This window comes from Balaenoptera acutorostrata, chromosome 12 (genome assembly GCF_949987535.1).
Source record: "Balaenoptera acutorostrata chromosome 12, mBalAcu1.1, whole genome shotgun sequence".
Taxonomy (NCBI): Eukaryota; Metazoa; Chordata; class Mammalia; order Artiodactyla; family Balaenopteridae; genus Balaenoptera; species Balaenoptera acutorostrata.
In genome coordinates this window covers 71628355-71645925 of record NC_080075.1, presented here as the reverse complement: position 1 = coordinate 71645925, position 17571 = coordinate 71628355, and the positions used below count along the sequence as shown (strand labels likewise).

The window sequence follows — 17571 nt, the reverse complement described above, 5'->3', positions numbered from 1 at the left end:
ACGAGAACCATGAAGGCAAACTTTTTTTTTTTTTTTTTAAATAATAATAATGCACAGCTGCACTGGCTAGTCGGCGCTGGGCTGGGCTCTGCATTCAAGGAAGGGCCACTTCCCCTTTGGAAGATGGGGCTGAAGGGGCCCACTTAATTCCCCTGCCTCAAGGTCAAAGCTCAAAGTTAAAAAACAAAAAGTCAGCCATGACGGTTTAAGCCAGTTTTTTGTTTGGACGGTCTGGTTTGTGGGGCAAGGAGAGAGAAGTTGCTGTATTCTGGTTTTACAGTTTTTATACAGAAATAATGAGGAAAGGGCACGCCCCAAGCCCCCAGGGTGTTTCTCAGAAGGAGCAAGGTCTGTCTTGGTGGTGTCTGAGGTGTTTCAGCGTCGCTGGCAGTTTTAACTTGCATTTTCTTTTTTGTCCCCACGACGACGCAGTGCCGGCGGCGATCAGAACCTCAGCAGCGTCACCACCTTGCCCAGTGAGTACGCGCTCCCGGGGGTCCGGGGCGGGCTCGCCGCAGCCCTGCGCGTTTCTGCAGCTCCCCCTGGCGGCGGCCGCGGGCTTGGCAGGGAACCGGGCGGCAGGAGACAGCCGCGTTCGGCAGGGGGCGCTGCTTCCCCGAGGCGGTCGCTCTGCTCTGTTGCTTGAGAGCGATTAAAGCCTTTTTTTTTTTTTTAAGAGAAATTGTATTTGTCCGAGGAAGGAAGAGAGTAAGAGGGAAAGAATGCTCACGCCAACTCTTAGTGCAAGTTATTATTAAGAAATGATTGAAGAAGGAAGTAAAGGAAACCCATGTTTGCTTTGCCTGTCATTCAGAGCAGAGCTCTTTTCTGGGAGGCGTTGATCTAGGCTTGGGCTGTATTAGGCACCACTGCGTACAAAGACGTTGTATTCCTGGTGTTGGTTTAGGAAACGCTGCTATTGCAGCAGTGATGATGAAGTTACCTTGTTCAGACTGTGCAAACATAGCCATATTTGGGGTGCAAACTTTTCTTTAAATTACTTCATCAACAACCTGTTCGGAATGATTTTTTTTAAGCCTGACTACATTCTTTGAATGGTCTTATTCATCTTTTTATTCTCCTTAGTGCATGCACAGTGCTTGTTCTTAAAGTACGCGTACAAAAAATGTTACAATTGAATTATTTTCCCTTAAAATCTTCTGGCTAACGATTTTGCCTGAGAGGAATTTAATCGGTCCCATTCTCATTTACTTTTCTCGTAATTATCCCTCTGTAATATATCTTTAGCAGCTAAGAAATTATTTGAGCTTTAAGTCACCAAGACTTTGATGATAAAGGTGGTTTGATCGCCACATGGGCAGAACTGGTTGGACTTCATGTGTGTTATCTGTTCTTGCTATTTGCAAATCCTGTTGATTTTAAGTAGGTACAGTTCTGTGGCACAAGTACTTCCCATCTTCCTTATGTCTAGGTCCACACACAAGAGCTATAAATAAGCTCCGCCATCTCTAGGAGATGATTTGGGTTGCTTTTGTGAATGTAATTGGGCTATGAGCTGGGCCAGCATACCCAACAACTTGCTGGGCTCTCTGATTCCCACGCTATTGTGGTTGATAACATGATTGGAAATCATCTGACTCAAGATCTTTCACTAAAATGATTTATAAAATATTAAGACAGCGTCACCTGGGTGGACGCCCCTGACACGCTTAGCCCAGCAGTGGAACATTGCCTGTTCAGACTTCCTTACTAGAGTTGTGAAGACAGATTGACTGTAGGGACTGGATAATCCATGGAGAAATAATCACGTGGCAATGTGTTGGCAAACATGAGAACGTAGGGTCAGAACAGAACCTCAGTTCAACTCCGTATTCAATGTAATCCAGCAAATACACCCGTGCTGGGTGCTTGGGAAACAGGAGAATGAGGTGAGGTCCCTGCCCTGATGACGTCACTGAAGTCTCTTTAGGGACATGTCTCCCTAAAGACAGACATGTGTACCAATAATTATAGCCATGTACAAAGTTTAGGGGAAAATAAATAAGAAGGCTGTTACCCTGACTTTTGAAACAGGGCTTTAAGAACTGGAATTCATCAGATAAGGAAAGGGGATTGAATGTTCCTGGCAGAGGTAACTGTATGCACCGGCAAGTTCTTGTCCTGTCCAATGAGTAGTGCCTTCTGTGACATTCCTGATAAGTACCTAGCTAGCCAATGCTGGATGCTTCGAGTAATGGGGAGTCTAGGACAATCCCTTCCGTTTTCAGATATCTCTAGTGATCTCGCAGCTCTTCCTTCTATTGAGTAGATCAGAGTAATTGCCATCCATTGGTACAATGTCCCCAGAGCCACAAGGAATGAGTTCAATCCATCTGTGTTGTGTAGGCCCTGTAGCAGTGCTTGGTTGGAGAGAGTGCTCTGCTGGATGGCATGATGCCTGAAAGTCCTGACTGATACCTAGCCAGTTCCTAGTAGATAGTAGGTCTGGGGAAAGTACCCTCTAACACAAGCTGAGAGATCAGGTTCTAGCCTAGGATTCTATTCTTAATAACTGTATGACTTTTAACAGTTCTCCTAACCTTTCTGAACTTTGAGTTATTCTTAATTCAGTCCATAAACATTTATTGAGCCCATGCGAGGCTCAGGGGTGTATACAGACCCTGCTCTCAGGAGTTCTCAGCCAAGCTGGGGGGACGCAGAGTGAAAAGTGTAGATCCAGCATGGTAAAGGCATTAGAATGTATGAGGTTGAAAAGATGAACAAAATCAGCAAGCAATTAGACTGACCAAGGTAGATGGTGAGAAGAGAGCCTAAAAATCAGAAATGAAAGAGGAGACGTAAGTATAGAAATAAAAAGGATTATGAGAGAATACTTTGAACAGTTGTACCCATACAATGGAATATTATTTGCCAGTAAAAAGGAATGAAGTACTGATACATGCTAAACATGGATGAACATTGATAACTTGCTAAGTGAGGGAAGCCAGTCACAAAGGACATGTTGTATCGTATGGTTCCATTTATATGAATGTCCAGAATAAGCAAACGTATAGAGATAGAAGGTAGGTTAGTGGTTGCCGCGGGGCTGGAAGAAATGGGCAGTGACTGCTAGTGGACACGGAGTTTCTTCTGGGGGCGATGAAAATGTTCTAAAGTTTATGGGGGTGATGGTGGCACAACTGTATGAATGTACTAAAAGCTATTGAATGGTACTTTAAATTGGTGAATTCTACGTTGTGTGAATTATATCTCAATAAAGGGGTTACATATTTAGAGAAAAGAGCAAAGTACCTGAGAGCAGCACCTGAACCAGACTGGCGTTTATTCAACGCTGATCCGCTGAGCACACACGCGGTTTGGCATCAGCCTGCTGGACATTTTATCTCGGGGGCCAAGCGAACACTAAGGGTGAGGGCTGTGGGGTGGGCGCTCTGTTTTGTCGCCAGCACCCCCTGGCACTTATCAAAGGAATCTGAAGATCGCCTCGGGGCAGGGACGACGAACATCTTTTCCTTATATTTCCAGACATCCTCCGGGAGTTCAACCCGTCCCTGAAGGGTTTCTCTGTTGGCACCGGAAGACAAAACAGTCCTGGGGCCTTCCTAAACCAGGCCGTGGCAGGAGCCCGAGCTGAGTGAGCAGTGGAGCCTTGGGGGTGAACCACATGGGCCCCCTGGGAACCCGGTCGGGGGCTTAGCCTAGACCAGGGTGTATGGCTAAAGGCTCGGGGTTTGGTCCTGGGGGAGGAGCTGAGGGTCAAAGGCTGGATTGGGCGGGCTCTCTTGGGGGTGTCCTCTGCTGTGGGACCCCGAAACCTGCTCGCCCACCCACCAGCCGCGCCCCCAGGAGCTAGTCACAGTTGATTCTGATGCCAGGTACATGCTTTGAGCAAATTACTTTGCCTCGTCTCTAAACCTTATGTTCACATAAGACAGCAGCCATAGGAGGACTCACTGAGCCCCAAGTCTCACCACTCTGTTAATGCTCTGTCTTTCGTGTCACCTTCTCCCTCTCTTCCTCAGGCTTGCTTTTCAGGCGGCTTTTTCAGGCTCCATGCTTTGCATCCTTCCTGGTTCATGGGAAGAGCACCAGTCCTGGCGCCGGTGGGAGTGGGGGGTGTCTGAGTCCGAGCCCTGGTTTCTCCCTTGGCCTCTCTAAGCCTTAGCCTCTAAGAGGTGGGGCTGAACCTCTCCCATGGGCCGGCTGGGAGGCTCAATGCCGTGTTTTTTGGTGTTTTTTTTAAAACATCTTTTATTTCTTTAATGTTGTATCTATCTATTTATTTATTGGCTGCGTTGGGTCTTTGTTGCTGCGCACGGGCTTTCTCTAGTTGCGGCAAGCGGGGGCTACTCTTCGTTGCAGTGTGCGGGCTTCTCATTGCTGTGGCTTCTCTTGTTGCAGAGCACGGGCTCTAGGCCCGCAGGCTTCAGTAGTTGTGGCACGTGGGCTTCAGTAGTTGTGGCTCGCGGGCTCTAGAGCGCAGGCTCAGTAGTGGTGGTGCACGGGCTTAGTTGCTCCGCAGCATGTAGGATCTTCCCGGACCAGGGCTCGAACCTGTGTCGCCTGCACTGGCAGGCGGATTCTTAACCACTGCGCCACCAGGGAGGCCCTCAGTGCCGTGTTGAAAGTGAAAGTTCTGGTGAGCTGTAAATAGCACAGACAGGATGGTGGTCCCAGCAACAGTGCAGCAGGGCTGCAGGACCCACCTGGGGAAAACTGTTCGTGAGCAACAGGACCACTGAGTCGTGGTCCAAGGGCACTGGATGCAGGGTTCCAGAGAGCGGGGTCGGCTTTCCTGGGTCCTACAGCTCCATTTCTCCCCACCATCCCAGAACCCTGAGTGCTTCTTTGGGTTTGCTGCCAGTCAGAGAACCAGTGAGTGCCACATCTAATGTAGGAAAAATAAATGGAAAGATCCTTTTTGTTTCTTAATCCTCTGTTTCTTCCAGAATAATCACGAACTTTACTATGTAGTTCCTAGGGATTCCTATGTTTAGGTTCCTAGGTCCCCTGACATCATTCTCCCAGCTCTCAACACCGTCTTGAATCTACGAGTCCCCGACTAGAGTAACTCTTATTTATTCAGGACAGGAAAAGTGACAGATTATCTGAAGCAGAGATCATACAAAACCTAATAGGTGTTATAACGAATTCGGTGGCTTCATTTTCCTTTTGGTGGGGAGGGGGTGAAAGGCTACCGGTTTACGGCTTAAAATTTTAGGCTTACGTTAATATTACCTTAATCTTGCTTTTCTCCAAGCATATTTCAGCTGGTGGTGTAAGAGGAGAGGCAGTTCTAAGCATGATTAGGTCAGGAAGGCACCCAAGAATGAAACCTTAGTTGAAAGCATAAATGTAATGAAAAATGGAGTGTAATTCATATGGCCCTGGATTTCTTCCCTGACTTCCCAAGGCCTTGGGGCTCTTTCGTGTGAGTCATTTATTTGTCCAAGCATGTCCTGTGTTGTAGGGAAGAGTTGGGGATTATTATTCCAGATTATTATTACTATTACCATTACAGATGAAGAAACTGTAGCCCAGAGAGATGAAGTGGCCTGAACAAATGCATTATCTCGACCACGTGGTCTGTCATCTTTGTGCCCCCAGGCTTTACCACAGGTCAAATAACGACCCTTTATGTGTATATAGCAGTGTGCAATTACATAGTACCCTCACGTTTGTTATCTCTTGTGTTCTGAACAGCAACTGTGAGATGGACAGAGCAGAGGGTCAGATGCCCATGTTTTCTTAATGATGATATTGAGGCTCACAGTGGCCAAGTAATCATCCAAAATTCTGGTCCATAGAAAGAACAGCAGCCCTGCTAACTTCAGAGCAATAGATGAGGAAACTGAGCCTCAAAGAGGTGAAGTGGTTTCCCCAAAGTCTCCACCCAGGTGATCTGATACCTAGCCTATTATGACTAAGAGCAGGCCAGTTGGGCTAATAATTAAGAGAGGAAGAGGGTGACAACTAATGTTTCTAAGTCCTGTGCCAGGGACTTTATTGATGGTGATGGTGATGATGGTGGTGGTGATGATGGTAGAAATAATTCAATGGATTGTTTCTAATATGGATGTTTACCATGTGCTCTTTTAAGTTCTTTATGGGCACCTTATTTAATTCACCCAACATCTCTGTGAAGAAGGTATGCTTGCCATCCCCATCTTCCAAAGGAAGAAACTGAGGGTTTGCAAGGTTAAGTACTTTGCCGAGGTCTCACAGCTGGTCAGGGGTGGAAGCAGGATTCAAACCCATATGCTGCCTGGCACCAAGAGTGGCTCTTACCCCATGAGGCTGCTTTGCTCATCTCTACTAAGACCCATTAAGGTAGGGGGGGTTATCTCCTATCTTTTGGATGAGAATTTAAGTCACATTCCCACAGTTAGCAAGAAGCAACTAAATGTCACACCCAGGTGTGTCTGACTCAACCATGTCACGTTGAAAGTGAGGGCACCCTTGCAGCTGAGGTCTTGCCACCTGCAGAAATAGCCATGTGTGACATGAAACACTCATATGCAGCCCTCTATTTGTCCTGAATGAGCCTGGCTTGGAAGAGAAAGAAAACTATGAAGTCAAATACACCAATCAGAAAACAGTCCCGCTAACAGTCACCCCCTCATATGTAGGGAGCTCTGCCCTTCCCAAGGCACACTCATGACTCCCACCCCCAGCAGAGACCGAGTGGGGAAGGAGCTGTGTGACAGGGCATGGCCTTCAGTCCAGTTTTCCTGCTACATATCTTATTCCCGATTTCTCTGCTAAGTCCCCTCCCGACCCCAGCTTCACAACCCCCGCTGGTCACATGACTTCTTCCTGTGTGTGCCTGCAGGAATTTATCTGCTCAGGCCAGGAGGCTGGTGGACCTGATGAAGAATTACACGGTAAGTCTAGGGGAGGTGGCACCTGGGAGCACTTGAGGTAGGATGCCCAGAGGAGGTAGTGGGTGGGAGGATGATGGAGACAGAGAGGGTCAGCTCTGGGGTGGGAGCGGGGTGGGGGTGGGGGTGGGGGGGACAAGGCCACATGGGAATCCAGAGAGGCCACCTTTAAAAAAACAACAAATAATTTAGCACCTGTGACCTCTGACCTCAGGACCCACAAACCAAAGAACAGAAATTATTAATGTCCCCACTAAATTCTCCTGTGTGTGAGGACTCATCCCTACAGCATTCAGCACTTTGTATTTTCCTGGACTTGACTCTGGGGCAAGGCTTTTACTTGTTTGTTTCCTATTCATTTCAGAATATAAATTTCCAGGAAGATTGGAAGATAATAACCCTGTTTATAGGAGGCAATGACCTCTGTGATGTCTGCGATGACCCGGTAGGTCTCCAGGCCCTCACCCAAGACTCCCCTGGGAAGGATTTCCACCCCAGGTCGCTGGAGCAGTGCAGCTGGGTTGGGACTTGGCTGGTAGTCGGGCATGGATCCAGCCTGGGCAATGTATCTGGGGCCACGCAGACACTGAAACACAGGCTCTGTTTGCGATGAACTCACACCGCCAGGGCAGGGAGATACAGACAACTCACCGTGCTGATGTGTTTCTAGAGCTGCACACAGAAGAGAGGTCTGGGGTCAGAGCTGCCATGGGATTTGGGGGGGTGGGGGAGGGAGGGGTGGCATCAGAGGTTTACAGAGAGCAGGAGACTTTCCAACTGGGCCAGAAACATGAGAAGCTTTGTCAGGAAGAAAGGAGACCAGCAGAGCAAAGTGGTGGGTCTAGCTGTGGCCTGGGAGCAACTGTCCCAAGGGGTGACCCTGCCCCCCAGACCCCTCAAGGCCTGTTTTCCTGGCATCAAAGTCACCAGGGTCTGGGGGTTTCAAGCTGCAATGCGAAGGGCCCACAGTGGGGCCTGGGGCCTGCTGGCTGCCAGGGTGGGGCGGGGCGGGAGGTGGGACCATGGGTCCCTCCCCCACCTCCCTTGAGGCTTTGATCCATTTGGTAGAGCAGGGCTCTTGGCTAAATTTCATTCAGAGACAGGGTTCCACTGCTTTTTTAAAAAGTTTGAAAACCACAAGTATCGAGATCAGGGGAAATCACCATTAAAATGTATTTATGCTTGGGAAGGCGGTTTGCAGGACCCTCTTCCCCTCTCATAATCTCCTTAAGTGATTTGATTGAGCTTTGGCTTCCCAGGCACTTGAGGTTCCATCAGAAGTGATCAGCCCCTAGGACCAAACAATGTTCAAGCTGTAGGAGATCCTAGAGGTCCCCTGCTCCAACACCCCAATTTAGAGGGGCCCAGAGGTGTGATGTGCTTTGGCGAAGGCCCTACATCTAGTTGACGTGAAGTGGATCCAGAGCTTTCCATAGCTCCATGCAGAAGAAAGAGTGTTTCCCTGAGGGTCACAGCCTTCACCTCAAGCCTGAGGACCGTGGGGTGAGGGTGGCGGCTAGGGCCCCAAAAGATAGCCTGTGTTTCAGTGTTGCCCATTCTGGCTGAAATACAGGGAGGAGGGGACCCAGGAGAGGAAGTGGTCCTGGTCTACCGAGAGATGGGGTGATGAATGGGGTCAGAGACCTTCCCTCTTCCTGCAGGTCCGCTATTCTCCGCAGAACTTCACGGACAACATCGGGAAGGCTCTGGATATCCTCCATGCCGAGGTACAGAGGCCAGGCCACACGGCCTCAGGGCAGCTCAGCCACAGGCCTCCTCCTTGGGCCTCAGTCTTAGCCTGGAGGCGGCTCTGGCTTCCTGTTGAGACCTCCCTGCCAGGTCCCCTTCTCCTGGACACCAGCACAGACCGTGCTGTCAGTCCTGGCCCCAGCAGCCTGAACACATATGCATCAACAGGGAGCAGAGGGGAGAGAGGGGGCAGGGGTGAAGGCTGTGGTTGGGGCCAGATGAAAGGCCACAGACCTGATAGCCAGCAGGAGACACCGGCCCCAGCCCCGGGTGAGAGGCTGAAGCAGCCTGGCCTCGATCCTCTTGGGGACGGACCTTGCCTTTGCTCAGGTGCCTCGGGCGTTTGTGAACCTGGTAAAGATCATGGAGATCATCAGCCTGAGGGAGCTGTACCAGGAGAAGACTGTCAGGTGCCCGAGGCTGATCCTCCGGTGAGTTGGAAGTTCTCCACCTATTCCTGAAAAAGCCGTGGGACCCTCAGCAGAGAGTGACTCTGGTTAGTTAGAAAAACCAAGGGCAGGAGTGTGAGGAGGGCTAAGACCCCACGGTCTAGCCTGGAGGAGACGCCCCAGGAGGGGCTTCCCGTACCCTTGGAGGTCATGCGTTTGCAACCCGACGTGCTTCTATTGCCAGACAGCTCAGGACACCCTTCAGTCCTCCAGGGAGGGAAGAGTAAAACATGGTGGAGGGAACGAGCCTCTGTGGGCCGGTCTCACTGGCCACCGCTAGGGCCTCCTTCTAAGTGTGCCCTGCCCCCTCCCAGAGGCCCAGCTCCAGGACAGAAGGAGCCTCTGGTCAGCGTGGGTGCTCCAGGCTGGGCATTCACAAAGGTAGGGCTATTGTCACTTTCTAAAAGAGAGGGTGGTCAAGTCAGAATCAGCGTGGTCTAGAGGACAGTCTTATCCCCCGCCACCAAGAGCAAGAGCCCTGGTCCCGAGAGGCCGCCTTCATCCCCCGCCTCCAGAGCCAAAGATGGCTGCCCTGCTAATGTTACACATGACCCTCAGGAATAAGATGTCCTTCTACCCCAAGCATGAACCGTCCCTTCCCGCAAGGTCTCCTCTGGACCATTAGCCCAGGTCACAGTGGCTGTGCCCCCCACCCCCTTCTCCCCTCCCCAGCTCTGTAGAGGCCTCCACCGCTGCCCCGAGCACATCACGTGATAATGACCCGTGTGCCTCTCCCCCACAAGCCCTGAACTCTGTGTCCGAGTCACTGCCAGCACGGTGCAGGGCCTCCGTGGCTGTTTGCTGAATGCCTGAATGAATAATTCACAAGGGTCAGATTTGCTCTAGGAAGTGAAGGGGTGTCTTGGCTGGAGTCTCTCTCCAGTGATAGGGAAGTGAAGGGGTATCTCTCTTCCCTGGAGATCCATGCCAAACTGCCCCTGGGGGCCTTGACTGCACAGGTGCCCTGCGGAAGGCCTGAGGCTGCTGTGAGCAGGATGGCTGCAGGGTGGCACGTGCCTGTTAGCACAGCCGGTGTCAGGCGTGCTATTTTCGGCTGCTGCCTCATCCCCTGCTCCCCTGCTCCCACTCTCCCCAGTCACTGGGCCACACGGGGGGCTCAGCTTGTTCATTCCATTTCAGAGCAGCTCACCCAAAAGTCTCTGGCTGCCCATCACTGCAAGGTCTTTAGACAATTAAAGCTAAAGGTTCAGAGTCCAACCTGGAATGGCCAAGTCACTGGCTGTGGGGTTAGGAAGACTCAGGGTCACCTTGTCCTGCCACCTCTCCAGTGCCCTGCACTCGCTGCCTCTCAGCTGTCCCGTCTCAGTGGCTGTGCTTTCCTTGGTGGCACTGAGTCTACACTGAGCCATCCTCACTATTATCACCTCCTCCCCCTGGACCAAAAGCCCAGATTTGCAAGTTGGCTAGTCAGGGCAGAAGTACGGACTGGACAGAAGCAGCTTAACTAGGGATTAAGAGCTCAGGTTCAGACCAGGCAGACTTAAGTTCAAGTCCTGGCTCCCACACTCAGCATCCATGTGACCTTGAGAAACTACTTAACCATGCTGAACCTCAGTTTTCTCATCTATAAAATGGGGTTAATGAAAATACATCTGCTAGAATTGCTAAGAGGATTAACCAAGTTAATACCCATAAAACTCTTGGCACAGTAAACAGTCAATATGCGTTAGCATTATTATTATTGGTGTCACTATTATTTAAAAGGAGGCATGCCTTATCTGTACCACACTGTTCTCAGACGTTCATAAGATAACGCAGCTCCGTAAAAGTCACTCCTGCAGATGTCAGAAGACGTAACTATTTCGTTTTCATGGGCAAATCCAGGTCTGGGAAATTTTCTTCACTTCCATCTGGTACAATTGACAGGTTAGCCAGCCAGGGCCCTGTTAGCACAGGCTTCTGGTACCTCCGAGTTAAATATATTCTGGATCTCAAGCCAACGCTTCTGCATCATGCAATCAGCCAGGGGTCCTGGTGGATGGGGCATCTCTTTGGTTTGGCCTGCAGGAATCTGTGTCCCTGTGTCTTGAAGTTTGACGATAACTCAACAGAACTTGCCTCCCTCATCGAAGTGAATAAGAAGTATCAGGTAAGCCGGGAAAGGCTTCCAAGACTGCACAGCAACCGCTGTGTGGTTTCATCACTCTGCTTAGAAAACGAACAGACACTTAGTTTATGTTGACCCCAGCTGTGTGTGATGTTACCACTGACCAGTTTGCAGATTTTAATACTCCCCCCTGCCCCCCACCGCAAGGCAGCAGGTTCAATGTATTTGAATCAAGTTATAGAGCCGAGTCACTGAACACATGTGATCAAATCTCAGTTCCCGGCCTTGCACAAAAACGAGTATTTCCAATTGTCCATGGAGAATGAGTACAAGGCTCTGACTCCTGGGGATGGGGTTGGGGGAACTCTTGCTGCCCGAGAGAGTCTGGAGGATTCAGTGCGAGAACATGCATTCCCTCTGCCCTCCCCTCCAGGGGGAACAGATGTTATTGGGGTGCACAGGGAGAAAGAAAGTCAGCAGATGCTCTCCCAACATCCTGTGGGTTGTTCCTTTTAGGCCTTTCTCCATCAAATCTTTGACCAGAGCAGCTGACTCCCTTGACTCTCTTGAGTTTTCCCCCAAATAATCATCCAGTCACTCGAGAGAACGATGGTAGTCTTCCAGCTCTTCTGGAGTGGGCTGCAGACAGCTTCCAGGGTGGATCCATCCTTCAAGTCCATGGACTCCTTGGAGCAGAGCCCTTCCCTGCAGCCTCTTTCAAGGCAGCCGTATCTGCCAGCGGTGTCAGGGCTCAGGGGAATGAACCTCTGTTTATCATCCTCTGAGGCCATCCCCCGGCCCTCTGGGTGACTCCCCAGCCGCACTTCCTTCTGCCGTGAGCAGGTGCCTCTGTCTCAGGCGAGGAAGTCCATGCCTCACCAGGAGAGGGAAGGCAGCCGAGGTTATGGCCATGAAAGCAAACCTTTTCCAGGTGGGGTTTGGGTGCAAGCAACAAGCGTGTATGCAATTCCGGTTAATTTATTATTTATTATTAATCCAGATGTATTATTTAAGCAGAATACCTGGAAGAGCTAAGGTCAGAGGCCAAGCCACCAGAAATTGCAGAGTCTTGGAATTCTAGGAGCCAAGCCATAAGAATAAAAATCAGGCCAAGGAACTAGTCCAGTGGAGACACCATGGACACCACTGTCACTGCTCTTCTAGGAACTGGATGCAGCTGCCACCCCCAGCAGAATGGATTCTGTGCTGTCCCTCCATCTTTCTATCACTAGCTTCCAAACCAAAGCCTGAAGCGGGAGCATCTACTGGGCGACCCGTGGGCATGTGTGAGGGGCATTGGGAAAGCCAGCATCTGGGTTTCTCACCTTCTGCAGTGCAAGTCAGGCTGGTCTTCATACAGTGGAGTTTGGTTTTTTGTTAATATAGGAAATGGGTCCAGATGCTGGGCAACTAAAGAGAAGGAGAACTAGTCACAAAAATGGCCTTCACTGACCTCTCTGGATTGGCCAGCTGTTCCCAGGTCTGAACTTGGTTACCACAGAGACCCTGATCTAGCATCCTGGACAGGCTCACAGCTCAGCCACGTGAGGCCATCATGCCCTCTCTCTGAATCCTCTGACTCTCTACTTCCTGCTAAAGCTATCATTCCGTCCTTCTCCTTGGAGATGATCATTGCTGTTAATACCCACCATTTGCTAGGCATTCTCCACACTATTTCCTTTATTTCTCAAGAGGTGCAAGGCTCCACTGTGAGCCATTATGGCTGATCCACGGAGGCACTGGCAACACTGAAAGGGACTTAGGGGTGGTCCAGGCCTCGGTGAACATCCTCCACTTACAGATGAGGAAACAGAGGTCCAGAGAGGGAAAGCATCTTGCTGAAAGTCACACAACTAGTTAGCGGTATTGCACCTTCTGGCTTCGTCAAGGCTCTACATGTAACTGGAAGAGACTCCCCCCAGGAGGTCAGAGGTGAGGTATCCCCAGCATGGGGACTCTTTTTCTGGCTGGAAAAAGAAGGTGTTCTTGATGTCATGATGTCTTCTGAAGTGACTGCTCTAATGTTCTGGGTGTGGAAGCCTGACTTCCCCCTCCAGCCAAGGTCCTGGTCCAAATGATGGAAACCCGGCAAGCAGTGAAATAGCAGAGTCTGGGAGAAGTGGGAGCCAGAACTGGGGTAACTGGTCCTTCTGGAACTGAGCCCAAGTGGAAGCTATGAAAGTAACAGCTCTGTTACCTCCTAGACAGATCTGAGAATCTCAAGTGTACACACACAGGAGCACACGTGCTCACACTCACTTAATGCATAAGTGATATAAATAGGCATTAAACGTCACTGTTGATTCACCTTTGATTTTCTGAACACATGTAGGACAGAAATAAATGTAAGGGTTATCCAAAAAAGTCATTTAATCAAATTTGTACTCACCCCACTTCCACCCTAGTCTTTTTTTTTTTTTTTTTTAATTTATTTATTTATTTATTTATTTATGGCTGAGTTGGGTCTTCGTTTCTGTGTGAGGGCTTTCTCTAGTTGTGGCAAGCGGGGGCCACTCTTCATCGCGGTGCACGGGCCTCTCACCATCGCGGCCTCTCTTGTTGCGGAGCACAGGCTCCAGACGCGCAGGCTCAGCAGGTGTGGCTCACGGGCCTAGCCGCTCCATGGCATGTGGGACCCTCCCAGACCAGGGCTCGAACCCGTGTCCCCTGCATCGGCAGGCAGATTCTCAACCACTGCGCCACCAGGGAAGCCCACCCTAGTCTTTAATCAGAAGCTTTAAAAGAGGATCAAACTGATGGACATGGGTTTTTCTTTTTTCCCAGCCTAGGTCAAATAGATGCAAAGGCAGTAGAGGTTAGGGGCAGGGGTTGAGATAAAGCCTGATCTAAAAAGTAACTAGCTGGCTCCTGATCAGTTGGGATTTTGCTGCAGATTGATTTTACTCAAAAGTCAGACTCTGTTTAATTCTGTAGTGGAGAAAGAGTTCGCACAAAGACCGGGCGGATGCAGAGAGTCTCCTGACCCCTGTCCCCCTTCCTCCTGCAGGAGGGGACTCACCAGCTGGTCGAGAGTGGGCGATATGACACGAGGGAAGATTTTACAGTGGTCGTGCAGCCGTTCTTTGAGAAAGTGGAAATGCCAAAGACCCCGGTAAAGCCTCGTGGATAACTGGGAGCCACAGGTGTGCCCAGCTGTTTCTGAGCATCATTTGTGTTATCCGATGTCCCTATAACACAGCCCCTCTATTCTGTCCTGTGACCAGGAGGGGTTGCCTGACAGCTCTTTCTTCGCTCCTGACTGTTTCCACTTCAGTAGGAAGGCTCATGCCCACGCAGCCTGGGCCCTGTGGAACAACATGGTAAGATGACCGAGGTAGGAAAAATTATTCTCCCTCTGATAGGAAAAAGATTCCAGGAAGCTTTCGGCGGACTTCAGAGGCCCATCACTCAGGCTGTGTGATTCCTTGCACGGCGATGACGATAAACCCCATTTCCTCCGTCCCTCCCTCCCTTCTCCAGCCCCACCCTGCATCCTGACTTTTCCATTCTTGCCACCTCTTTCTCACTCTGCATCCTCCTGCTTCTTGGTTTAGCTGGAACCTGTCGGCCAGAAGACAAGAAAGCATGAGTTTGAAGACAAGGTCAATATCACATGTCCAGACCAGGTACGGTGAAGAGCGCAGCCTTGCCAGGGGTCTACCTAAAGCCTCTTTCCCAGCCTTTCAAAGTCTCTCATGAAGGTTTCTCAGTTCCTTCCATCCCAGGTTCTCACCCCCACCCCCAGCTCTGTTCACCTACCCACCCATTCCAGACTCCAGTTAGCCATCCACAATGCCCCATCTGATTGGACTGTGAAGGGTGACAGCCAGTGGCCGGGAGACCCTAGAGCTCGCCTCTGTCTCCCCATGTCCCAGCGAGCCCTGGCATAAGTCTGCACACGGCTCTTTCCAGCTGGGCAGAGGGACATGGCAGCACCATCCAGATCTCATTTCGAAGGCCAGGGGTGGGGAGGACCTCCAGGGCAGGAAGGGACAGAGGATACCCCATCTCCATAGTGCCACTGTCCCCATGGTAGGATGGAAAGAGTGAGGGGCTGAGACCTAGAAGAATATCTTCTAGGATGGAGGTGGGGTTTGGGGGTGGAAGGTCCATTGGAAGCCAGAGCTAAGAAAGCAGACATTCACCAGAAAGGCAAAGCAGATCTCCACGTTCACTCACAAATGGTCAGAAAGATTCTTCGACCTTTACAGCTGCTCCCTCACCTCTGTCAGTTCCCCTAGATTCCCAGAGGGGTCCCAGGCCTGGGATGGGAACCCACTCAGCTGGGGCTTGCAGGGGGCAGGACCTCAAAGCGCCTGGCTTTTCTTGTCTGGGCGGGAGGCGCCCAGGCTGCTGCCGGGCGGGAGTGGCATGGGGTGGGAAGGGGGCCTGGGAGTAGGGGACATGGGCTTGTATTAGCAGAAAGTGAGGCTCTGCTGGGAAGGGGCAGTGTGGAGAAAGAGAGGTGACCCAGCCACCTCAGCCAGTTGGGTGGGAGGCAAAGAGCAGAGGTGCTCATTCCTGGGGGCCGTGCAGGGTTTGTTCCGGTTGTTCAAGAGGCTTGCAGAGAAGGCCGGGTACATCCTGGATGGGAGCCCAGCGGTCAGCCTGGTGGCAGGGGGCTTGGGAATGTGGAAAGTGTTTCTGCGCACCGGAGCAGAGCAAGAAGCAAGTCAACTTGCTGCGGTGGCTCACCACCCCCCTTCCCCTCACAGGCCTGGCCATTTCTGAGCACCTACAAGAACACTGTGCAGGTATCCGCTCGTTGCTTCCTTTCGGCTCAGCCGCCAATGCAGTGGGCGGCCCCCGAGCTGGGACCAGCCCTGCAAGGCGGGGTGGGAATGTGGGCAGGTGTTCCCGATGGGCAGTCGGGGGGGATTCACACTCTTCTGTGAAGTCCATCCACCTACACCTTCAGACAGCGGGGAGGGCAGAGTAGGAGCCATTGATAACAGCACAGTTAGGGGGCCAGCCAGTCAACTCTCAGCCTCTCCAGACATAAGTCAAGAGAACCATCCCCCTCATAAAGCTGCTGCAGAAGCAGGGCTGGCATGCGGTGGGCTGGGTCGTTTTGTTGATGCCCTGATTTTTGCACTGGATGGTGGGGGCCGTGGGGGGGCTCTGAACTAGGTTAGCAGATGGAGCCCAGCCAGATTCTCAGAATCACCCAGGGAGCCTTCTTCAGATGTCCTGCTAGGCCGTCCCCAGGGTAGGGCCCAGGGATCCGTGTTTGTTAAAGCTCTCTGGTGAGTCTGATGCCAAGCCGGCCTCTCTGGCCCCTGGCAACCCTGAGATTCTGGGGTTCATTCTACACCCCCAGGATCACGGGAGCCAGCTGCTGTGCAGTGACAGAGCCCCTTCTGCCTCGCCACCCACCTCAGGTAAGCCCCCTGCGGCACGGCAGGACCCAGGGCCCCTCCACAAGAACTCAGTTATGGCTGGGGCTTGCTTCCTGTCTGGCTGGTCGCCTGGGACGAGTCCCTGCTTTGTCCCTCTCTTCTGTAGCGAAGTCTGACCCAGCAGGACCCAAGGCGGCCAGGGCCCTCCCATTTCAGCCCGCTATGGGGAGCACGTGTGGAAGAGCCACAGGAGAGCCGCCCTCAGTGGCCCAGCCTGGGGTGTGACCTCGGCCGGGCCCAGAGGCGGCGTGTGTGGTGCCCAGGAAGGCCCCAGAGGGAGCCAGCTCTGCGGGTTGCCCGGCGGCCCCAGGCTCTGCAATCACTGCTGCTGCCTGCCGTAAGGCTGGAAAGTTCTCTGGAGTCTTCGGAAGAGACTTGGGGGCAGGGAAAGGCCCAACATGATTATTCCTCAGATTCTTGGTGGAAATCCGGAACCCAGCTCTAAATGGGCCGTGCGTCGGGCTCTGCACCGCATCTCGGATGGGCCAGCGCCCATTTGGTCATGCGCTCGGGTCACAGCTGGTGTCCCACGTGACTGCTGGCACCAAAGTGGTGGGATCCCACCGTGCCCTAGCATCCCCTTTCCTCCTCCCCCTCTCTCTCAGCACCTCTCCCTTCCCATAGGCCCAGGATCGTTTATTGTGCCTCTGATGGGGAAACTGTTTTCGTCTAAGCTCTGCCTCTGTGGCGTCATGGACGCTCAGTCCTGCACAGCCGAACACACACACGGGTCGTGTTTCTGGTCTTGCTTAAAGCAAGAAGCACTGGACTCTGACTGCAGCTTCCTTCGCACAGACTCAAGTGTGTCTGTTTGTCTTTCCAGTGCACACCCTGAGACCTGCGGACATCCAAGTTGTGGCCGCTCTGGGGGATTCTCTGACCGTAAGGACTCGTGGGCCCCACATGGCTGGGGATGGCTGTGTCAGCTCCAGGTCCCTGTCCTCCTGACCCCAGGGCCCGTGCTCCTGGCCTCTGCATTATCCCACCCCTCCTTCCTGACTCTGTCAGTCTGAGCGCAGGACAGTGGTTTGATTTTGCAGCCACTTTCTCCATCAGGTGTGCGA

General features: G+C 51.7%; 1 protein-coding gene across 1 annotated transcript in view; it reads left to right on the top strand.

Annotated features, from left to right (window-relative positions):
• PLB1 (phospholipase B1) overlaps positions 1-17571 on the top strand; it is a 125169-nt gene that overhangs the window by 62878 nt on the left and 44720 nt on the right. The window contains exons 20-32 of the mRNA XM_007191426.2: positions 433-476; positions 3487-3595; positions 6794-6845; positions 7207-7287; positions 8504-8569; positions 8922-9022; positions 11069-11150; positions 14116-14220; positions 14333-14428; positions 14663-14734; positions 15824-15862; positions 16429-16489; positions 17331-17389. Coding sequence (XP_007191488.2) covers positions 433-476; positions 3487-3595; positions 6794-6845; positions 7207-7287; positions 8504-8569; positions 8922-9022; positions 11069-11150; positions 14116-14220; positions 14333-14428; positions 14663-14734; positions 15824-15862; positions 16429-16489; positions 17331-17389 — 967 coding nt within the window. The remainder of the gene's footprint in view (positions 1-432; positions 477-3486; positions 3596-6793; positions 6846-7206; positions 7288-8503; positions 8570-8921; positions 9023-11068; positions 11151-14115; positions 14221-14332; positions 14429-14662; positions 14735-15823; positions 15863-16428; positions 16490-17330; positions 17390-17571) is intronic.